The following is a 23,068-nucleotide window of genomic DNA, read 5'->3' on the forward strand; positions in this document are numbered from 1 at the left end:
TAAATTTCTCTCTCATGGATTGCATTTCACGGTTCACTGAGTCAGTTGGCAATAAGAGATGAGATGGTTGAAAATGTCCAGCCGCAAAGTGCTGTCCACTCCAGAGTGGAGCTAGGTGGGCATTTTTAGACCGGAGAACCACTCGCCCTGAGTATGTGCTCAACAGTTTGAATAAGAGACAGAACATGCTGCAACAGATCGTCGCTTATTCAAAAGTAACCGATTGCTGCATAAAAAAGTTGTGAAGAAGCAGAGGAGCCAAAAGACATATTCAGATTTGAGAAAGTTCCCTTAGAAGCACCTCAAGAATGTTAAATTTTTTTAGTACAGAAAATCCTTTGCTCATTTGAATATTGTTGGCGACAGACCAGACCTAAAAAAAGAAAGCAACTCCCCACGCTGTCTGTTGCTTGTAAATAAAGCATTTTATTGAGACCCACACCAGGTTTTGGTCTTCGGTGTGACACGATGACACAGTGCCATACCAGAGGAAGAGCAGATTTGTCGTCAAGTCATGTAAATACTTTGCTGATGGGATGATTCAGTTCTTATTATGCAGCGCAAGGACAGTTCCAGCAGAATCTGCATGAATCTTTGAGTCATAACTCATCATCGCTCTCGTTTTGACGCATTTTTTTGCTTGGTTCTGAATGCTTGAAGAAACGGTGCGTTTTCATGACTATTAATCGATATCCTATGGACAGAACAAGTGATGGTCTGTACAGATGTGTGAAAAAGCAACAAGAGCAAAGAGAGAAACAGAAGCTTTTACATCTGTGGTGTCTCGGAAAAATATGTTGATCATACGTTTATTAGGTATTCATTTAAATCAGTTCTGAGAGGGTGTTTGATGTGAAAGCTCAGTGGCTTTCTGGCTGAAGTGTCACTTCATCTAATAGAGATCCATCTTGAGATACTTCTTGTGGGTCAAGTAGCATAATTGTGTTTCAGGCTCCAGCAGGAAGGATGATCCGTCTCTTCACGCTGCACACAGTAGTGCCATTGTGTTGAGGCCGCTGGTGGTTGAATCCTCACTTGCTTGAAAAGTTTCCCTTGGTGAGATTTGTTTTGTTTTGTTTTTTCGGTTGAGAAAGCAGAGAGACTTGAGACTAAATCATATCACATTTCCACTCAGGAGTTACAGAAGTTTTTAAAGCCTTTTCTCCTCCATACAATATAAAGTGGCCTGAGATGCTCTGATATACTCAGTACCAGCCTGTTGACATGGAAACTGAAGAGGCTATTGTGTGACAAGTGTTGCTACCACTAAACTCGCTGAAATAAGGATCAATTCACGAGTCATTTGATCTTAGCACTGTGCGTGTGTGTGTGTGTGGGTATGTGTGTGTCTCCAAATTCTTCATTAATTTGATACCACAGTATGATTTGAAAGATTTAGCTGCCCTGTTGACCTTGCAGACGATTGAAATATGTACCCCTTCAGGGTGAAAAGGTCTCTGCAGGCTTTTCATATTTAATCCAATTACCAACTGTTTGGTTAGCCACATCACTTATGGAGGATCAGCTTCAGGCTGTAGCGGTGGCTAAAATTGAATCCGGGTGGCATTGTGAATAAAAAACCCAAATCACCTCTGAAAGCATCCATCATATCCGACGTTAAATACATAACCTAAATGCTTAATCTATTTTCTGTCTGTTCCTCTGTATTTTAGTTGTGAGTGGGTGAATACTTGCAATGTTGGGCTCCTAATGGTTTGCATGAGTCATTAATCTGTTCAAACATGGGCTCAGGGTGCTGAAAAATTGACTTCATTGATATAAAAGATGAAAAGGCAATGGGAATTCATCATCTGGCCGTAGTTCTAATCCCAAACAAAACAAATATAGAGCAGTTACAATACTATTAGTTCATGTATCACAATGTAAGTGTAATAAGAGCCGTTTGTTAAACCACAACAAGTATTGGAACTGATACAAGGAATACAGCTAGGAACAAACGAGGGTCCAAATCTATTCCCCACCCTGTTGCCACAAAAAGCCTAAAGAAAATAATGTATGTGGTCTGTACCTCAGTTTCTCCTTCCAGTCCTGGTTGTGTGTAATGTATTGGTAAGTTAAGGGTAGGTGTAGACTAAGTGGGACTTGGGAATTGACAGTAAAATAAGTAGAACAGGTTGATGAATAGTGCTTCAGAAGGTCCTGTGTGGTGTATGAAGTCGTGCTCAGATAAATGTTCAACAAGAGATGTGAAGAGTTTCGTTCCAAAATGAGATTTCCACCATTTTAAAAAAATGACACCCACTCTCCCATATTGAGTGCTGGCATTAAAGTTAAGCACATTATGGGGTAGTTTTGAAGTTCTAAGTCATCTTAAGACTTTTATAAAATAGTTTGTTTTCTGAGGACAGAATCAGTTATGTTTTTCAAATATTGTCTGATGAATTTCAGGTAGCAAAATGTTTCCAAAATGCATACATGAAAGCAGTGTTGCCCACTGTACTCAAGCTTTACAGTTAAGTGTATGATTTGTCTCTTCTCAGGAGGTGTATGGGCCCAGGTGATGATCCATGATGCCCATCGAAGGGCCTCTCTGAGCTGACACCCACCATCGTAGGCCCTGGGACCCTGTGGGTGAAGACCCCATGCTGAGACCATGGTCAGAGCTCAGCAGAACCAGCCAGTGAAACGAGGGAAGCCCCGGAAGGAGAAGGGAAGCAGGGAAGGAGGAGGCGGGATGAAAAAAGGGAAGGAGAGAAAGATTGAGCGGAGAGGAAAGAAAAAGAAGGAGAAGAAAGAGTCAAATCGACATAGGAAGAAGACACTGACAGTGGGTGATGGAGACGCACTGGACTGTTGTGTCCTGCTCACCCGTCTGGAGGAGAAAGGGGTTATGGGTAAGAAAAAGGACGCACCAAGAGCTGGGAAGCAAAAGAGTGTAAAAGTCAAAAAGAAGCAGCGCTCCAGCTCCATTCAAAAAAGGACCAAATGTGACAAGACCAGACAAAGGAAAACTTCCACAGCCAATCAGCAAGCACTGGAACCAAAAATCAACCAATCAGACGCCTTACTCACGTTGCCCCCATCCATCTTTGAGCCTCGCAGGCGGAGAATGGCCTCCCTCAATGCGGAGGCTGTCAACAGCTTGCTGCTCTACAGAGACGATTCTCTCACATCAAATCTCACGAAGAAGCGGCAACCTCCCAGTGAGGATCTGGCTAAAGACAGTCTCACAAAAGCTGCAGCTGTTTGCGTAGATGAACGTAAAGGGCATAAAACCAAAAAGGTTCCTACGGGAGGGAAACCAGACCTAAGTGAAAGACCTAAAAAACAGAGGAGGTCAAAGGTGGAGGCTGAGAGCATCGACTGGTTGGCTTTGTTCGCCCCGACGCCAAGACGTCAGGCGGGCCTCACCGCTGCAACACTGCTCAAACTGACCAGTAGCGCATATGGAACCAAACGGCAGAAAAAGACAGACTCTAAAGCGAGGAGCGAGAGCGAGACGGCAACAGCGACACAGAACGAGATAAGCTGTAAGCCCGTGTGTGGGGAAACGACGCAGACCAAAAGATCAACACATCCCAAACATGAAGAGCGGCTGAAGCACGGAAATCAGGGTATAGAGGATCCAGTCCATTCCCAGCCGGGACCTAACGCACAGAGGTGCTGCAGTTTGTGTCGAACGGAGAGTTTGGATCCAGAGGGGCAGTGGAAGGGGACCACGGGGGAGCAGGAGTGCCACAAACACGGACCCCGCTGCAGCTCCACCATGGGCTTCTCCCCGAAACCAATCAAGGAGGAGCAGGTGGAGGCTGAGGTGTCTCCCTGCTACTGCTGTTCCCAGGAGAGGTGTGTGGAGTACTGCCACAGGCTGGCCCTCTTCCTGGGGGAGAAGAGCTTCGAGGAGCCCGCGGACGGCTCGCTGCCGGAGGTGTTCCACCACCACCACCACCATCACCACCACCATCTTCAGCCCCCCCACCCAGCAGCCATCACCATCAGCCCGCACACGTACACCTGCTTCCCCGGTTACTACGTCCACTTCAGCCACCCGGACTCCTCGCCCTCCTCCATACCGCCCATCACTTTATGCCCAAGGGGCGGCAAAAGGCCCAAGCTGCTCCCCAGCACCGGTCCCCAGCCCTCGGGGATGCCCCACCCGGTGTACTGCTGCACCTCAGTGGGGGCGTGCTACGGAGAGCCTTGCAGGATCAATGGCTACTCTGCCTACACCAGTGTAATTCCAACCATCGCCAGGAGAGGGTGCTCCTTCAGCACCACAGACTGCGCCAAGTGTAACCAGGGCATTAAAAGAGGTGAGGAGATTACTGATGTTTATTATGTTTACTATTTGTGATCGTCTATACAGTATATCTGAATCATAATCGCTTAAATCGCCAAGTACAGTAAATGTGTAGGAATTTTTCAACAACTTAGACAGCACATACTGAGGCTCAGGACAGCAGCACCTCAGGTGTAGTGCAAAGGGACAGTGCACAACATATTTTGGACAGTACACTATACATATCACTTTCCTAAAATACATTGAATGGTCTAGCAGTGTGTGTTGGAGCAGCTTTGTAGCATTGTAGTCAATGCAGAGTGAAATGTAGTGAGAAATGATGTAGTGGTAACTCGATATATCCACCGTTTTATTTGTGGTAGATTATCTACCTATTTAGGCTGACACAAAACTTTATGATGTAAATTCATGGCATACATCATAGCAAGTAGTATTAACCTGATGTAAGCAAATAAGAAAATAAGAAGACAATAGGGCATATAAAGGGGAAAAAAATGCTTTTCTGAAAATTGATTTTTGTTTATATTGATAAATGTTTGGCATTATGATGATTACCCACCTTTTTATTTGCCACTACATAACTGGTAGCCAGTGATCAGTGGTCCAGACTACCATGAGGAAGGTATACTGAATAGAATGAGATGCATGAAGTAAATTGTGTTGGTGGACCCTGCGTTTGTGTGGCTGAAAAGTGTCATGTGTCAAGTCCTGAAGTGTGGAGGGTTGTGCAGATATTCTAGTGGGAGAAGATGTGGAAAAACTGCTTGGTTAATAATAGCACAGCATGGCAAACAGGGACATCGTTAAAGTTTACAAACAGTCTATTGGATGATGAGGGGGAGGCCAGATAGTGTGGGAGTGAGTGTTAGAAGGCTGATTAAATAAGGCAATAGGCCTATATGATTTCCTAATAAACTTGAGTATTGGATGCTTATATATACAAGTATGGTTATTCTAATAACAAATGGCAATGATAAGGTTATTGTGTTTGAAATTACCTCCTTAATCTGTCTACCAAAGCAGCACAATGTGCTGAGAATAGCCATTATGTCTGACATTTTTAATCTCCCATTTTGGAATGTCAGTTGAGTGGGAAGTAACAAAAAATGCCAGATAAGGGGCAAGACCTCTTTTGTCTCTGTTTGAATACAAGCTGCCAGACAATGAATACTTGGCCCATTCAGCCGAAACCTAATGAACCGATTATATGAGCTGCAAAAGCACAGTTTGCTTGAGTGTCAGCAGTTAGTTTTCCTCCAGTACTATGTTCATGTAGAGCAGTAAAACTCAGAGGCAATGCTGTGATGTGTAGTGATGTCTGTGGGATATGACACTAGTTTGTGTGTGTGTGTGTGTGGGTGTGTGTGTGTGTGCTTGTGTGTCTAAAGGGTCTATGGTTAGAAACACCTGAACGTGACCTCATTAAACAGCACTAATTACACATCAACACTCTCTCTCTTCCTCTCTCTCTCTCTCTCTCTCTCTCTCTCTCTCTCTCTCTGTGGTCTCCAAGAGCTAAAATCAGGTCAGGCTGTGAAGGGTGAGACACTTCACTCCTCTACCTTGGCGCTGTCAAACTTCATCACAGCGTGGAGACAATCTTTTTCTTTTTTTTTTTGACAAATCAAGGCTGTTCTGTATTGAGCAGCATCTAATTCATCAAATGAAGCAACAGTTCTATCACTGTGAAAATTTAACATTAGCTATAAAGCACTATAAATAGCTGTGATTTTTCACACAACTGCCATAATTCTCTTTTCGTATGCAATTTCAGTGGCTATGTTTGCTAATGTTAACTAGCAAGTCAAGTAGTAACATTGCTGTATTCTCCATAGGAGAGATGAAGGCAGCTGATGAAGTAGGAGCTGAGATCACATTGAAATAAATTGATCATTAATTAGGTGTACATGTCATCACCATGCGTCATGGGACTGTACAGAACCTACTCATGTTGTCTCACACACAGGAGGCTGGGACTATTAGTGTTACAGAACTGGTGTTTTGCAGCCTCTGTGTCAGCTTTGTGGGACGCCTACTGTGTGTGTGTGTGTGTGTGTGTGAGTGTGTGTGTGTGTGTGTGTGTACTGTGCGTCTGCACTGGCTGCTCTGTTAGGGGCTCTAATTGACCTTAATTGAGGCTCTGTTTGTTTTTCTGCTGCTTCAGCGGAACTAATAACAACTGAGTGTCGTTCATGTCTCTATTATGTAACCTTGTTAGAGTCGTTGATCACAGTGGTCAAATGCACTGAGCCGCTCCTCAGAGGATTGTGTGTAGGTGTGTGTGTGTGTGTGTTTTTGTGTGTAGGTGTGTGTGTGTGTGTTTCACTCTACCACTCCCTCTACTTTCTAACCTCCCTTTTCCTTCTTTCCTCAGACGACTACTCATCAACCCTCAACGACCATCACAGCCCCTCCTCCATCCCCATCTCTCCCAACCCTCGCACCCTCACTGGCTGCCCCGTGCCCACCGTGCCTCCGGCCGGCCAATCGGTGCCCCACGTTCAGACTCCGCTGTCCGACCCCAGCCAGCCGCAACCCCCGCTGCAGGTGGCGAAGGAGTGTCCGCAGAGTGCCAAGGCGCCCAGCGGGTCGAGGTCTGGCGCGCGCGGCACCGGCGGCATCAGCTCGGCTCTCTGCCCTCTCAGCAGGGAGAAGAAACAGAAGCTCGGCTCTGCCAGCGTCGGAGGACGGGCGGTTGCCAAGCAGCCGAAGAACGGCCGCCAAAAAGGCACCAACGGCTGGCGGCCGGTCGGCCTGCCCTTTCAGAAGGAGGTTTTCACTGTGGTACGTGGACAAAGTCACGCCGGTGCTTTTTGACACAGCCACGGCGCAGTTTGTGATTAAAATGTGGTTTGAATGTCGTTTAACCTGACTGTCAGAAGAGAATATCTGATGAATTATCACACTCACATCATTGTCACATCAGGGCTTACTCAACATTTTTGAGTTTCTGCCAAAAATGTCACTGTCACCATTTCTGTTGAGACACAGGAGCCGTTCAATGCAAATCCCATCCAACAGCTTTTTACTCCACTGCTTATCACTTTTCCTGCTGCTAGAGAAGTCAGTATGTCCTGCCTGTGTTCCCAGGGAGAGGAGGCTCTGGTGCTGAGGAAGTGTTTCGAGGGAGTCCAGAGGGACGGGGACGTGATCCGGGTCAGAGACACCGTCCTGCTCAGATCTGGACCCAGAAAGAAGTCCCTGCCTTACGTGGCCAAGATCTCTGCTTTCTGGGAGGATCCAGAGTCAGGTAGCACACACATCTACACATACTGTACACCCATACATAGATTTGAATCTGAATTATATTATATATATGTTGAGCTATTAATGCTGTAATAACTGGCTCAAGAATAGATCTGAAGTTGTGAAACCGCCTCATTTAATATGGATTTGTGTGTCTTATGCTTCAGGAGAGTTGATGATGAGTTTGTTCTGGTACTACCGCCCAGAACACACACAGGGGGGACGCAATCCCAGCATGCATTGTGAGGTGAGAAGCTAAAATATATACTACAGTTTAATCCCAAGGGTCTCTACTTGATTACTTAAATCCTTTCTATTCATCCCTTTGCTGTACAATATTAGCTATGCTGTTCAGCTGTGAGATTACATCAAATAAAGACTTTTGAGGTTTTGAGGCTGACTCAGTAATTGGAAATCTGATTTAAAGAGAGGATAGTGTAGGAGCACACACACACACACACACACACACACACACACACACACACACACACACACACACACACACACACAGAGGATTGTAATGATGTATTTCCTTGAGGAACAGCTTCTGCTCTGCTTGCTTCCTGTTGTCAGTAATCTCCCTCAGGAACAAACAGCACTTTATTCAATCTCTAGAAACAATAAACCACATCAAGTCTGTCATTTCATGGCTGCACTAATAAACAATAAACACATCAGAGCAGCAGCGTGAGAACAGTGACGGAGCTTTGGCTCAGCGGAGGCAGCAAAATATCTTCCTGTTCAGTCCTCAAGCATTACTACACAGTGTAGTATACAAATCTTTTCAAGTCCCACTTTTTATGTGCTTGCTGCACTGCTGTTTCAATGTTGCTCCATGCCCAAAAGGAAGTGTTTGGAGCTACATACAGGCATCTGATGTAAACAACCTAGTAGTCCCGTTGGATTACGAGGTTTAGAGGGATTTGTCTTTTTTTGTTGGTAACTAACGCATGATTTTGTTCCCTCCCTCGCCTCCCCTCCCTTCCTCTCTTTCTCCAGAATGAGATATTTGCGTCTCGTCACCAGGATGTGAACAGTGTGGCCTGTATTGAAGACAAGTGCTATGTCCTGACATTGGCACAGTATTGTCGGTAAGAAAGAGCGCGCTGACATTTTGGGAGAGGTAACTGGTAATCAGAGGGAGTGCTAATGCATTTCTCATGGTAGTTTAGTTCTTTTTGCACAGAATATGTCGCTGTTGTCATGTGAAAACCTCGTAACTCCAGTTTAGAGGATTTTAATGTTTTAACTCCAGTTGAAGGATTACATGATGCTCTATAATTCTATGACACTCAGGTTTATAAAACCCTTTCAAATCCCCATTGGATGACCTTAAAAATGCATTGTGTTTTTCTCAGTTCCTGAAAAGTTGACATTTTGGAGATGCAACGATATCTAAGGAACATTTTTCTTGTTTTTCCGAATGTTTTTTGAAAGTCATTTAGCTCCATGCCCTGTTTTTCGTATGTCTTCCAGATTTTGTGCCTTGGTAAAATGCCGTAGGGAGGGCGTGCGTGATAGCCCCGCCTCCCTTGTGGTGCCGCCCGCTGTCGGCAACGCCATGCCCACCCACCGCTGTGTGCCCGACGACGTCGACCCGGACCAGGTGTACGTCTGCCGACACGTCTACGACTTCCGCTTCGGACGCCTCCTCAAGAACCTGCAGTAGCATCCGACAGGACCAACAGACACCGTGCAGGATACGAGATGAGATGAGTTTCATCTTCCACGACTTTAACTAGCTCCCTGCCTGCCTGCCGCCTCTGTGAGAGAGGAGCTGAAGCGCTGCGGTAGAGATACGAGGCCCCTGTGGCTCATTCAGAGAGATGGTTTGAGAGATGAGCTTATTTCATTTTGAGACTCTCTCTCGTTTATACTGACGCCACACATGTAGGAATTATGAGAAACGGCCTATTTGGCATATTATATCAGAGTTATTATGGCAGTGTAAATGGTCATTATCATACACGGCTCTCTGGTATCGGAGCAGCTGTGTGAAGAGCCGGGAACGTACTCTGCTGTAGAAAATGTGTGAGAACTGTAGCTCTTAGAAATGTGAGATTGGATAGATAGGAGGGGAGTTGCGCCACTCGGTTGATGTTACATGTGAATAATGTTCCTCTCTCCCTGATAGATACGAGACACGAAACGTCTCAATGATACACAATAGCTTAAAGAAAATTTGAGACATAATAGTCCGCTGCAGTGGTTCCTGCGAAGAGACGAGACACAAAGCGGCTCATGAAGAGAGACGAGAGAGATTTGTGAGTGGCTGAAGTCGAAATCACATGTGTGGTTGGATTTCTGTGTCATGTACAGCTGCCTAGTGTCCATCTGAAGGATCAGTTAGGAATATGCAGTTCTCTACAAGGCAGACGTTTCACAGAAGAGCTTTGAAACGCATCGGCTGTGTCCATGCTGTTTTAAATCCTTCATTTTCTTATCATTTTCATTGACCTGTATAGCATAAGTCTATGAGGAAAATGTAGTATTTGTTTTACACTCTGAATACGGCTATTAAGAAAGTTCCTCAGCAGCAGGGTTGATTTTGAGAAATCCAGCTAGAGGAGGAACCGAAAGTTTTTGCTTCAACTCTTCTGAGTTTCTGAAAGAGGATCATAGGTTATTTGTCATATCTGTAGCTATGAAATTCATCTCAGTGGTAATTTTCACACTGCGGGGCTGACCTGCACTCTACTGCTGTAGCCTAGATCGCACTTAAAGCACAGTTCAGCTTGTTTGGTTTAGCGGTGTGAAAATGGCCAGTGAGCCAAACATTAAGGGGATTTTTGTTATGCCAATGCTGAGGAATATTTGATTTTCACATAGCTGTTTGCCAGACGTTTGACTTGATTTCTGTGTCAGCCAACTGTATATTTGCATTTATATATCTGGATGAGTGTCTGTTCATGGCAGATGGCATCAGTTAGTCACCTATATTCTTGTTTCTTCATGGATGCGATGGTGAGAAATGTATTCAGTGTAGCATTTAGATCCGTGATGATTCATTCCTATGTTTGAAAGAAGATATGTATTTATTTCTGTATTGAGAACATATAATTTATTTTCAAAGGATAATTTTAAAGAGGTTAATAGAGTTTTAGAAGAGTGACTTGCATTCCTGATTAGAAAGGAGGTAGAGGTTGTTGCTCCTCCCTAGCTGCACTGTCTTTAAGATGAAGTAACAAAAGTGTGCGAGTCGTTTGCAATAGAATTCGAAACCCATTCTTGTTCTTTTCTGTGACTGATTGAGCTCGCTTGCCCAGTGGAGCCTATTAAATGCCGAGTCAAAAGTTGTATAGCCCTCCAAGAAGATTTAAGGACATGCTCAGAGTATTTAGACGGATTTCAGATACAGTTTGAACTAGATCTGCTAACAAGTGACCAGAGATGCTGATCTGCAGGACCAAAACGTCCCTCGGCCTATCCCAGCTTTTCATTCTCCTAGTCATTTCCCCTCAATCCTTTCACTTCTCCTCAGACGGTCAAGCTTTGCCTCTTCACCCTTAAACACCTAATCGTACGATGATTTGAACCTACCTTGCCATCAGCCTGTGCCCTTGTTCTTGCTGCCTTACTGAACATTCCCAGCCTTTCATTTACAAACGTGGATCGGAAATCTCGGCCCGGGTTTATCAAGCTTCTTGGAGTGTTGATCCTGGTTCGCTGACCCTTGAGGTCCCTTGACCGTCTCTTATATGATCTGAAAGGCAAAACTGATCCTCGATCAGCACTCCTATGTTGACAAATGTGCCCAGGTTTGGATCAAACTTGAAATACCGACATCCTGCCTACTTCTGCATTACTGCCTGTACAAAGGGTGGGAGGGATTCATTCTGAATCTTGTTAGTTCAGAAAGTGGAGTTTCATTAGAATTCAATAATGGATAAATATTTTATTTTGGAAAAAGCCTCCTTTATCCATTCCATTACTGAATGATGGAGATTTGGTAATTTCCATGGCTGAAATGTAAAGGAATGGACTCCAACCCTGCTGTCTGAATCTGCCTTCTCAGTAAACCAAAGGTTATCAGTCTCTAGCAAAACTATAACAAACGTTTTCCACTGGCTGAATCAGTTTATTGAACTATGGATGGATGGTGGATGTACGACCCACACAGCACAACACAGCGTGGTAGAATAGGGTTTAGTACACTGCATTCGGTTTGATTTGGATCTGCATTTTAAAATCCCCTTAGGTGTTCTGGACCAGAGTTGGAAACCACTTACATATAGCGGCCTTAGGAATCACTCAACAAACTAATTATGTTTAATCAAGATGTGTGATACTTACTATGTCTTACATGGCCCTCTGTGCCTGGTCCCATTAACCTATATTCCAAGCTTTTTCCATGGAGGGAAGGACAAAGTAGTTACTGTTGTTTTAACGCACCTTCTAAATGCCTTTTTATTTTTGTCAGATAATGCTGGTTTGATCTTGAATAACCACAACAAATGATTTGTACCAAAAAGAGAGAGAAGGGTATTGAAACATCAATTTCAGTTCATTCCCAGGTGTACAAAAATGATACCTAACCATTTGTTCCTCTGACGTGAATTTATGTTCATATTCTTTGCATGGAGTTTTGGGAATATCTTGGAAATATTAATCACAGCACAGATTATTTGTATGGTTTCAAATGGACCTCTGTAATATAAGAAAAATATTTAATTGTAATAAATAATATATGAGTTTGAAAGTATTTGTGTGTGAGTGATTTCTTTTTAGGCTGAAATGCGGTTTAATTGGCAAATAACCTTGGCCAAGTCGACAGCTGTAGCAATACTTCTTGTCCACATGGTGGCACACTCAGCCAATACTTTCATGTCTGATGATCAGAAATGGTCATTGCATGAGTGATCAGACCACTCAGAATTCAAAGAGTTTTGAATATATTGCTTTCCATGTTGATGTGTCAAATGGTTTGAATGTGAAGCAGGTAATCTTCAAAGGAAAGGGCAATCTGATTGTCTGATTGTCTTTGTATGTATTTGAAACAATGGCACAGATCAGGGCTATAAGGCAAGAACACCATATTTATTATAACTGATAGTAGGCTTGCACTATATCTGGGGCAGAAAGTAATATTGATAGATTACAACCATAATAGGGGTTGTCAAGCTCCTGTTTGTTACTTTATGGAGAAAAATTATGAGAAATGTATTCAGATTGTTGTCTTGAATCTGCCTGTCTGAGTGGCTGCTGTTTCAGAAAGTGAGATGAAGCTGGGGACTTACTCTCTTGTTTTTTTCCATAAGAGTAAAATCAAACTTTCCTTCCTACTGCATGCAACAACAGGAATATTCTCTTTTTCATTGTAGAACGTCCTTGATATCTCTTATTGGCTGCTAAAGGAAAAAAGGTGTTCACATTGTTCCAACACATATATTCGGCCATCCTCAAACAGGTTGTGAATACACTTCTATCAAAGATTTTATTAACTGTAACTCACTGTACTCATTGTCCACCTTCTTATATGCTCCAGTGGAATGATGTATGTGGGACAAACTAGACAGTCTTAAACTTTCTACAATGGGAATATGGACTATGTGCCACAGCGAGGCGTTATAGAGATGGAGGTCGTGGCTCAGCAGCCAATTTGAGATTCAGAGGCAAAGAGAGGATTACTGGATCTTTGTAGAATGGATCCACATGGCTTAGATGAGACTTTGGACCTTAGCTGCTTCCTCTGATTATATTTTTTATGCTTTATTGATTACGATGATGATGTAGTAGCTTTAAGATGAACACCGTTATCTATCCCTGTTATTGTATTGTTGCATTGTTGGATACTAGGTGACTTTATGCTTACGTCTTGGCATGTCAGTATATTGATATTTACGTAAAAATGTAGTGTCTATATGCATTTATATTTTGTATACAATTTGCTGTCTGATAAGGTTGAATACTTGTAGGGTTTTGTAATTGTAATATAGCAAATTAGACAATGAGGTGACATTTCCTACCTGTGTACCTGCGCATTATATGAGCCTGATGAAGCTATGCCAAGTATGCGAAACACGTAGCTCGTGGTGGGTGAGTATCTTCAATAATGACCCTTTTTCCCCGGCCTTGAATGTGTATGTATAATAATATGTATATATGTGGAGTTCTTTAGCTTCGATAACGTCCTTGCAGCCTCCAGAACCTCTTGACCTATATGCTATATCAAGAGATATCTTTTCTATCCCTTATTCACTCTTATTCTTTACATCACAGGAAAAAAACACAAGGAACATTTCCAACAGTGTCCATGTTCTTTTCACTCCGTCAAGACACTCTCTTAATTTATTCACCTCCTCCCATCTGAAACGATTACGGTCCTCCCTCTCAGTTACGCCGCCTAGATCATGACAAGAAAGACAAGAGTCTAACCCTCTTGAACACACAGATGAGAGGAGAAGTAAATCATGTAACTTCAATAATCAAGACTGATGAATATTTATGAGGCCTCTGGCACTACTCAATCAGCTCATGAGGTTTTAAATGGCATGGGGAAGGACTCATTTGCATGTCTAACAGCGTGCATGTGTGGGACAAGAGTCTGAAGGTTCAACTTCTATATACCTTGGGTTATTTAGCAGTAGTTTGTGTGTGTGTGTGTGTGTGTGTGTGTGTGTGCCTGTCTGTCTGTGTATGACTTTGCCACTACATTCTCTCTTCAGTGACACCCAGTGCTAATCTAAACTTCCTTTGAGTATACATTATTTGATAAAATGGTCTACAGTAAATACCAGAAAGTTGTGACAGCGTGCAAAGTTAAATGTGTGACTGATTTCTGTGCTCTGTCATTACAAAGCCTCTATGTAACAGTGGCATAAGTTCTGTGCAAAATGGCATCTTTGGCCCACAGCAGCTCCATTAAAAGTGATTTTCTGATGTGTCAGATCTGTCTGGAGATGGTGAAATGCTTTCAAATGGATTTTTCTTTGAGTTTCATCTGAGCTAACAGCGCATGCTGTGCTGAGAGCAAGTGCTTTCAGAAGAAACGCCGAGATGTTGTAACAACACCTACAAGGCTTTCCACCGACTGACTCATTCCAATTTTGCCCCAGTCTCCAGCCTTCACTAAGACATTAGAAACTTTTGGGCCTGGTGAGGCTTTCTGCCCTTTGAAAGGCTGCAGAAATATATGAAAATTTAATCTGTCTGACTGAGTGGCGTTTGTTTCAGAAAGTTTGAGATTAAGCTGGGGACTTGGTGTTGTTTTGCTGCAATATTGAGAGGGAAATCAAATATGCTGAAACTCATTCTGTGTTATGTTGTGAGTAATTTCCAACATCTAGAAAGCAAGGTTTTCCTCTGTTACCTCCTTCGACCTCCTGGTTCAGGAGGCAGAGCCGCTGTTTTTGTTCAGAACACACAGTTTTGTTGCTCCCGCTGCCCTTTTGGCTCCAGCAGAGCAATCTCCTCTAAATGGAGGCAGAGGAAACAATTAAGCTTTTCCTAATCTGACATTCGAGATTGCCTTGCTCCATCAAAGCTCTTTCCAATTATTCTGTTTTTGACCTCTTCTTACACTGCACCCTCCAGGTGAAGCTACACTGTGACTCCATGGGAGATGTTTTTGGAGTTTTTTCACAGCCTCCTAGAGGAGAGAAGAGAGGATATAAGAGCATGATGTGTGAGCCTGTATGATTGTTTTCTTCAGCTGCAAATGCCCTGTAAAGTTAATATTATTCCAAGATGTCTAGATTCCTTTTGTCGTTTGGTGTTTTTGTATCACTGGCCAGCAACTATAGAAGTGCCACAGTGCCAAAAGTCTTTTAGTGTTGTTTTCCATTGTTTCCCTGCTCATGTTATTACATGGGCTCCATGATGCAGCCACAATCCAACTGAGATGAGTTTGCTCTCCGAACATTACAAATGCATAGAGTTCAGCCCAGAGCAGCAGCTCCAGGACCCTCAGAAAGCCATCATCTCTCTTCAATTTACATATATACCACTTTTCTACTATATGGAAACTGTTGACCATTCCTATTTACATATTAGGACTCTTAAGACTGACCAGTTGACCTCTTGCATTTGCAATTTCATAAAGGATGTTCACAACACAATCACACATGAGAATAGCAGGAATTAGCGAAGCATGAGTAGAAGAGTTGTGATTTGCATATTAGATGCCCGTTTGGACCATTTCATGTTAGTTGACACTTTTCTGAAATGATACTTAAAAGTGTGGACTTGTGGTAATGAGGGATATCATGGTTTTATATTTTAGTAAACAATTGAGACTGTTAGTAACATCTGTAAATAACAACTGTAAGTAACTATAAGTAGATGAATGAATGAATATATGTAAGTAATCCATACTCTTTCCCATGCCACCCATTCCACCCTTACAGTCTACTTAACATGTTGAAATTGCTGTGTAATGTTTATATAACCTCACAGCTGTTTGGCTTTTACTGATTCATTGTTTTTTTTTGTGCTTATTTTTCTTTGTTTCCCTGCTGTATCCTATGGCTATTCTCTTGTCTTATAACATATAACATAGGCCTTTTGTTGGATGCTTTCAACATACCTTACAGTGCCATTAGTGCATACATTTGAAAATGACATAGAGCAGAGAAACTTGACAGGCACAGTCAGAGCGGCAGACTCCTTATCCTCTGCTGTAAACTCGTCTATTCAGGCTGCAGCTCATCCACACTTGTGTTGCCTGCTCTTGCCTATACTCCCTCTCCTCCACCCTGCCACTGCTAAAATTACACTTCACTTTACACTTTGTAAATTGCTCTAAATAAGAGTACTCAATGTCTACAATGTAAATTGCCTCTACAGCACCATCATCCTGGCAGATGCCCCTTTATACGTTAAAGTCTGTGTGAGAGAAAGAGAGAAAGAAAGAGTGAGAGGCATTAATAAAGTTGAGGATGGGATGCATTATGTGGCTTTTGCATTTTAAGGGAAATTTGAATGTAAATAATGCTTTAACCCCACACCATGCTAACATGTTATGGAATAAATTTACACTTATCTAAATGACACAAGTGGAGGTTACTTACTAACACACAGGATTTGATGTAACTGTTCCATGTGTTATCAGTAATTTAGACAATAATATCCACTATTTTCTGATTAAATTGCACACCAGTGGCTCTAATCAACACAAAAAAAAAACAAAAAAAAATAAGGATGGTTTTCAGTTACGTTTCCCTGGGGTAGCAGTGCTGCTCCATCATAATTATATGATACATTTTCACAGGATCCTATTCAAACATAACACCTTTTTAATGATTGTTACAGCTGTATTAGAAAGGTGAAGATGAGCATTTTTATATAACAACATCAGTGCAGCTAATGAATAACAATATTGCCTTCGTCACCCATACGCTCCCATGTGGCAGGCTTGTAACTGACGCTGCTGCTCAGAGGCACAATCGGTAATAGTCGAATGATTAAGTGTAACCATCAAATCAATATGAATATATAGAATTTTACATTCTGGGTGCCATGTTGGAAAATTGTAAAAAAGATTATCATGGTCTGTCCTGCACTGTAGTGTGAGTGCTTCTGTGACTATGTGAGTGTTCATTTAAAGAAAGACAGACAGACAGACAGACAGACAGACAGACAGATAGACAGAAAGAAAAAGAAAGAAAGAAAGAATGAAAGAAAGTGGTCACTTTAGTGTGAGTGCTTCTGTGACTGTGAGTGTTCATTTAAAGAAAGAAAGAATGAAAGACAGACAGACAGACAGACAGACAGAAAAAGAAAGAAAGAAAGAAAGAAAGAAAGAAAGAAAGAAAGAAAGAAAGAAAGAAAGAAAGAGTGGTCACTTTAGTGTGAGTGCTTCTGTGACTGTGAGTGTTCATTTAAAGAAAGAAAGAAAGAAAGAAAGAAAGAAAGAGTGGTCACTTTAGTGTGAGTGCTTCTGTGACTGTGAGTGTTCATTTAAAGAAAGAAAGAAAGAAAGAAAGAAAGAGAAAGTGTGGTCAAACGTGGTCAAAGTGCATCTTGGGTCACATCAGATTTATATGTAAAATGTTTGCATATATTAAAACCATTTGAAAACAGTTGCAGCTGTCAACAGAATAACAATAAATTGGTTAAGTTCAGAGGAAATTATTTTCACGCTTGTTATGCATGTTTCACTATGCTTTGATATTCAAATTCAACACAAGTTTATGTTCAGCCATTTGCATTTACTTAACATCTAGCACATAATCATTACATGCCATCCTACAGTTTATATTTCATATAGCTGGGGATTTGGTGTTGAGAAATATGTAATTTAGCAGAGTTATTTTTTACTTCTCTATTCATCTAAGTTTCTCTCAGGATGATTTGCTCTTTGCTACTGTTGTATAGCCCAGTGAGAAATAAACATTGCGATTTTTACTCTCTGTGCATAAAAGTTGACATTTAAACACACTGCATATATTGGTAGACTGTTGTTTTCCTCAAATGTCACAGCTGGAGCGGATAGAGTGTGAAAAGCATTCAGTGACTCTCAAAAGGCCAGGCTGAATTAAAGCAATATATCATTCATTCATTATTACAGAAAACCCTCCATGTTCCTCCTTTATCCCCTTCATCCACATGAAACGAATGCAGAAGGAATGATGGTTCAAATAAAACCATTTATTCTTTGCAATCCAACAAAAAATATATAGACTATATTATGCTACAACTTACTTACCTCCTAAAATACTATCACTGAGCGTGGACAGGGATGGGATATAAATATTTAGAATAAAACAGCACATTTTCATTGTCCATATTATGTAATAAAGTGGTTAGAAATAAACATGCCGTCAAGTTGACATATTAGAAATGTACAAGAATATGAATATGTACAAGAATGATAAGAAAGAAAATGAAAAACTAGAAAATCCATTAAGCACAGAATATTACAAAGACAAGAGCGAAATCACTATCTGAAGTATTTTTTTAATCTTACTGGAACACAAGCATAAGCCTGCACAACACATTAAATATTTTTCAGTGACAATCAGACACAGACTATTTCAGTCCATAGATATCCATACATTTGTGTTAAAATGTACATAATTACACACATAAATACACTCAGCAGGCTGATGTGAATGTTGTTTCTACGCCTGTGTAAATCCAGCCAGAGAGATGTAGGTGTTGCATGAAAACCTTGTAACCCCATTTTGCTGGGTTTTGTTGTTTTTGAATTGGAATTAATTCTGCTTTCACTCCATCTGTCATCATCATCTGCCAAATAACAAGCTCATGTCATTATGCTTTCAGCACAAGTGATTATCAAGACGACATGAAATTTGGAGTGAGGGAGGACTGTGTCATATGTGGAGATTTTCATCCAACGTCCTCCTGAAGAAAGCAACAGTGGGTGTTAAGTGTAATTCTAGTGCTGCAAAAGGCTTCATTTAGCTAAGTTGGCTCAGCATGAGGAGTCAATAGTTGCCCTGAGGAATAATATTATTCCCACCAGCAGCTGGTACATCTGCCAGGATGGAGGAGGTGCGAAGGCGTGGCAGTCTGTGTGACATTGTCAGGATGCTTGACCCTTGACCCCTTTCTCTTCCTTTACCTCTCCAGCGGGACAGGAGGTGATGGCACAGGTAGGCCAGGAACTTGTCGTGCAGCGAAGCGTAGATAAAAGGGTTGTAGCAGGCGGAGCTCATGGCGAACAGGTGACTCGACACCTGAATGACGTTTACGTAATTCTTCCCCAAGATGGAGAAGTCTGTGTCCAGGTCGCGGATCAGATTCACCACCTGTAAGGTTCTGCTATGTTATAACCCAACAAAATCTTTCAGGAATTCAAGAACTCATTTATTCATATTCTCACGCATCCATCACTCTGTCAATCAATCTATCCATCCATGCATCTATACCTGTATGGGGAGCCAGGAGAAGGCGAAGCAGAGCACGGACACCAGCAGCAGGCAGAAGGTCTTCCTCCTCCTGTGGCTCCAGGCGGCCCGTGCGGATCTGAGGGCCGGAGACGGCATCAGGCCTGACGTGCTCCTCTGCCTCAGTTGGTAGGATATAGCGCAGTAGGAGATGGAGACAGCAGCCAGCGGGACGAAGTAGGAGAAGAAGAGGATGAAGCAGGAGTAGATGAGGCGGCCTCGCTCCTCTCCCTGCCAGAACTCTTCGCACACGGCCATCTGTAGTCCTGCAGCCTGCAGGTCCAGGTAGACGGTGTGCAGCGCCGTGGGCGTGGACAGAGCCAGAGAGGACAGCCAGATCAGGACCACCAGACCGCAGCAGAACTGGCAACCCGCTCTCTTGCGGATGGGATAGGCCACGACAACGTAACGATCCACTGCGATAGCCATGAGGGACAGGACCGCAGCGTAGACGGCTGCAGACTGCATGACGCTGACAAAATGACACATAAAGCATCCAAATATCCATCCGCGCTTGTCAAAGGCGTAGGAGGCGGTTAACGGGACGCAGAAGATGCACATGACCAGGTCGACGAGCGCCAGGTTACCGATGAGGAAGTTGGTGGTGTTGTGTCTCTTCTTGTTGAGCCAGATGAGCAAGAGCAGCAGGAGGTTACCACAGCAGGCGACTAGCACCACAGCAGAGTAGAGAGGGATGAAGAGCAGCTTGAGGTCAAACAGGAGATCTAAGCCGGAGAAGGAAGGGGCTGAGAACGGGGAAGTCGAGAAGGAGGAGTGAGAGGAGTTATAGAAGGAAGAGGAGGAGGAGGATGAAGAGTCAGACAAGGAGGAAGAGGAGGAAGAGGCTGGAAGAGAAGAGTTCTCCCAGGAACGGTTCAGTGGCGTCCTCCAGTCCATAGCTGCAGACAAATAGAATAACAGTATTAAGGCCGGCTTCACATGGTGCAACTTCAGTTCTGTGCAACTTAGTTGTGTTGAATTTCTGTAGGAGAACCACCCAATCAAAATCTTGAAGTGGGTTTGTATCAGCATGAGTTTGGTGATGTAACAGTAAAATTTTAATTTGCAACCTGCAACTAATTGCACAAAAGTTGCATTGTGTAAAGCCAGAAAATATAAATGATGAAAATATAATAGCAAGCAGATTGTGTTTGGATTATGATTTTGCAGTTTATCATGAGATGATGCAGAATGGTCTATATCTGACATATATTACAATATTTATTAAGTGCTTTGGATTCTCGTTTCACTTCATTTGTCATAATCACCTACACATGATCACATAATCTCCTGAATAACAAGGCCACCTCATTTTGCTTTAACACAAAGGATAATGAACATTATGATGAAATACAGAGTGAAGGAGGACTGAGTCACATCATCTAATTAACATCCGTCTTCAAAAGTCTCTTTCTCTCAGCCTCTCAGCCACATTAAAAAGCTTGGCCAGGGTTTTACAGTATGTCCTCCTTCTCACAGACCTCAAAATTAAACCCTTTTCCCTCTTTCATCTCACCCATATTCTTCACAATGTCTCATCCGTATCTCTTATCTCTCTCTGCCTCTCCTAAAGAATCAGTTTCTCCCTCTCATCTTTACCTTTCTCGTCTTTCACTTTCTTTTTCTCATCCTTTTTCTCGTCAGCCACTAATCATCCATCTTAGCCACTTGACCTACTCCTTTGCTGTTCCTTCTCTCTTGTCTCTCTCCATCACTCGTAATGATGCCTTTAAAATCAAACTGATTGTCAACACTTCTCACCCAGAAACTTCTCCACCTGCAGTCTACACTGAAGTCAATGATCCAGTTCTTGCTGAGCAATGAGAAACACATTGGCCACTTAACAAAGTGCAATCAAATGGCAGACAAGATCATGAAAATGGTAACATTGCATGATATCACTGTTTTTTTCTATATTTGCCATCCTACACCACAGACTCAGAAAAGCTGCCTGTTTCTTATGGTTGTGGCTCAGCAGTCAGCCCATGAAGACATAAAGCAACACATGAAAGCCAGGAAGCAAGTGAATGAGCAAGTGAGTGCCTGCATGGCTTTTATAGTTGAATTTGTATGAAGAAATAGGGGTGACAGAGGCCATGTCCAAACTGAATGAGAGGAGTTCACAAATGCAGAAAAACAAAGGCTTCTGACTGGATGGCATCATGTTCAGAGCTGTTGTCTGCAGTGCATCCTTGTTTTGTGGAAAGGTTTCATTTTGGAAAGAGAAATGGATCATATAGTATCTACAAGACAATGGTGGGATTAGAAAAATGAAACAAAGATCATCTTATCAAATGATTGCTCAAGAGATTAGCCAAATTCCAATACTGTGCACTAAAAGAAGTGGTGCAGCTGCTTCATCACACAGTTATCAGTAAATTAAGATCCTTGTCTGGCCTAAAGTTGAGTATGAATAAGTGCTTATTAATGACCTCCTGAGCACAACATTTGTCATAATATTATTTCCACCACAGAATTAACTTCATTTAGTTTTTTCTGACAAAGTAAGGAGATTTGATTAATCATGACCAAGATAGATAATCAGACAAGAGGAAGGAATTTTATCTTGTGCTGAATAAACGTATTGCCTCATTGACCTGATCTGATCTGTGATAAAGTGAAGAGCACATCAGCGCATAATTCATGCATGTTTCCATTTGATAAATCATAATAGCCAATGTCTAACTCCACAAGACAAAAGGAATAAAAAACGGCAATCATAAAATCACTGGTTAACATATCTTGATGAAAAATGCTGTATTATTAAATAACAATTTATTCACTCAAAAAATAAAGTCTAACAAATGCATGCAAAATGGTTAGCTACCATCAGAATACATACAATTCCAAACACTAGAAATGAAAGAGTACTACCTCTTATTGATGTCAGATTTCAATATGTTGTTGTTGGGTTGTTGTTTTTTTTTTAAACAGCAGAACTTGACAGCAGGAACGTCCACCACCTGTTTGTGTGTTTGAGTCTAACTCCTCTCCTTCACTGCAGCTCGCTCTGCCTGAGCTGGAGGAAAACAAGTGACGGACTGGAGAGGTGAGCTCCCTCTCTGACAGCATACGTGTTCATTGAAGTGAGTCACCTCCAGTACGGTAAAATAAATAAATAAATAAATAACTAAAAATAAATAAATAGATGCCTAGCTGTCGTTTAAATCTCACTCAGTGCCATCCCAAACGACCTATCATTATAATATCCCAAAATAATATTCCTATTGGGACTGTGTCTGTGGTAATAAATAGTAAATTTATAGTGACCTTGTCGTATTTTATGGCACTTTTTTATCTCCTGTGGTGCCACTATAATATTCCTATTAGGACTCAATGTATCTGCTGTAATAAATAGTCAATTTAGTGGCCTTTTCGTATTCTATGGTATTTTTTTAAATCTCATATGGTGTCACTATAACATTTCTATAGTGATTTCCAGTTTTGCTGTGATGTTTGTATAGGCTATCCTGGATTTATTATAGGATTACTACAGTTATTTTTCCGAAGGGATATCGTAGGTGGATTTTCCTTATTAACACCTTGCAGAGATGTGAATTACATTTTAATCAGGGATGTGTGCCAATTAAATTTTAATTCACTGATCTTTCAGACCCCACGCAATTATTCCTGTCATCCCATTAACCACAAAGCACGGGCTCTTTTAATTTCATGCATAAATGTGCTTTTAATTGCACAGATAGGAGTTGGA

The 23,068-nt window shown here is 42.1% G+C and overlaps 2 protein-coding genes across 2 annotated transcripts in view; one reads left to right on the forward strand and one right to left on the reverse strand.

The window, feature by feature from the left end:
- bahd1 (bromo adjacent homology domain containing 1) overlaps positions 1–12,153 on the forward strand; it is a 21,958-nt gene extending 9,805 nt beyond the window's left edge. The window contains exons 2-7 of the mRNA XM_071904238.2: positions 2,502–4,274; positions 6,636–7,045; positions 7,352–7,511; positions 7,675–7,754; positions 8,507–8,598; positions 8,984–12,153. Of these exons, the coding sequence (XP_071760339.2) occupies positions 2,615–4,274; positions 6,636–7,045; positions 7,352–7,511; positions 7,675–7,754; positions 8,507–8,598; positions 8,984–9,176 (2,595 nt within the window). The 5' untranslated portion in view covers positions 2,502–2,614 and the 3' untranslated portion in view covers positions 9,177–12,153. The remainder of the gene's footprint in view (positions 1–2,501; positions 4,275–6,635; positions 7,046–7,351; positions 7,512–7,674; positions 7,755–8,506; positions 8,599–8,983) is intronic.
- A 2,847-nt stretch (positions 12,154–15,000) lies between these two features.
- On the reverse strand, positions 15,001–20,253 carry prlh2r (prolactin releasing hormone 2 receptor). The gene is made up of 4 exons (XM_071904226.2): positions 20,184–20,253; positions 19,339–20,099; positions 19,032–19,218; positions 15,001–15,095 (listed from the first exon to the last, which is right to left on the reverse strand). The coding sequence occupies exons 1-4, from the start codon at positions 20,251–20,253 to the stop codon at positions 15,001–15,003; spliced, it is 1,113 nt and encodes a 370-aa protein (XP_071760327.1).
- Positions 20,254–23,068: the final 2,815 nt, after the last annotated feature.

This window comes from Centroberyx gerrardi, chromosome 17, assembly GCF_048128805.1.
Source record: "Centroberyx gerrardi isolate f3 chromosome 17, fCenGer3.hap1.cur.20231027, whole genome shotgun sequence".
NCBI lineage: Eukaryota > Metazoa > Chordata > Actinopteri > Beryciformes > Berycidae > Centroberyx > Centroberyx gerrardi.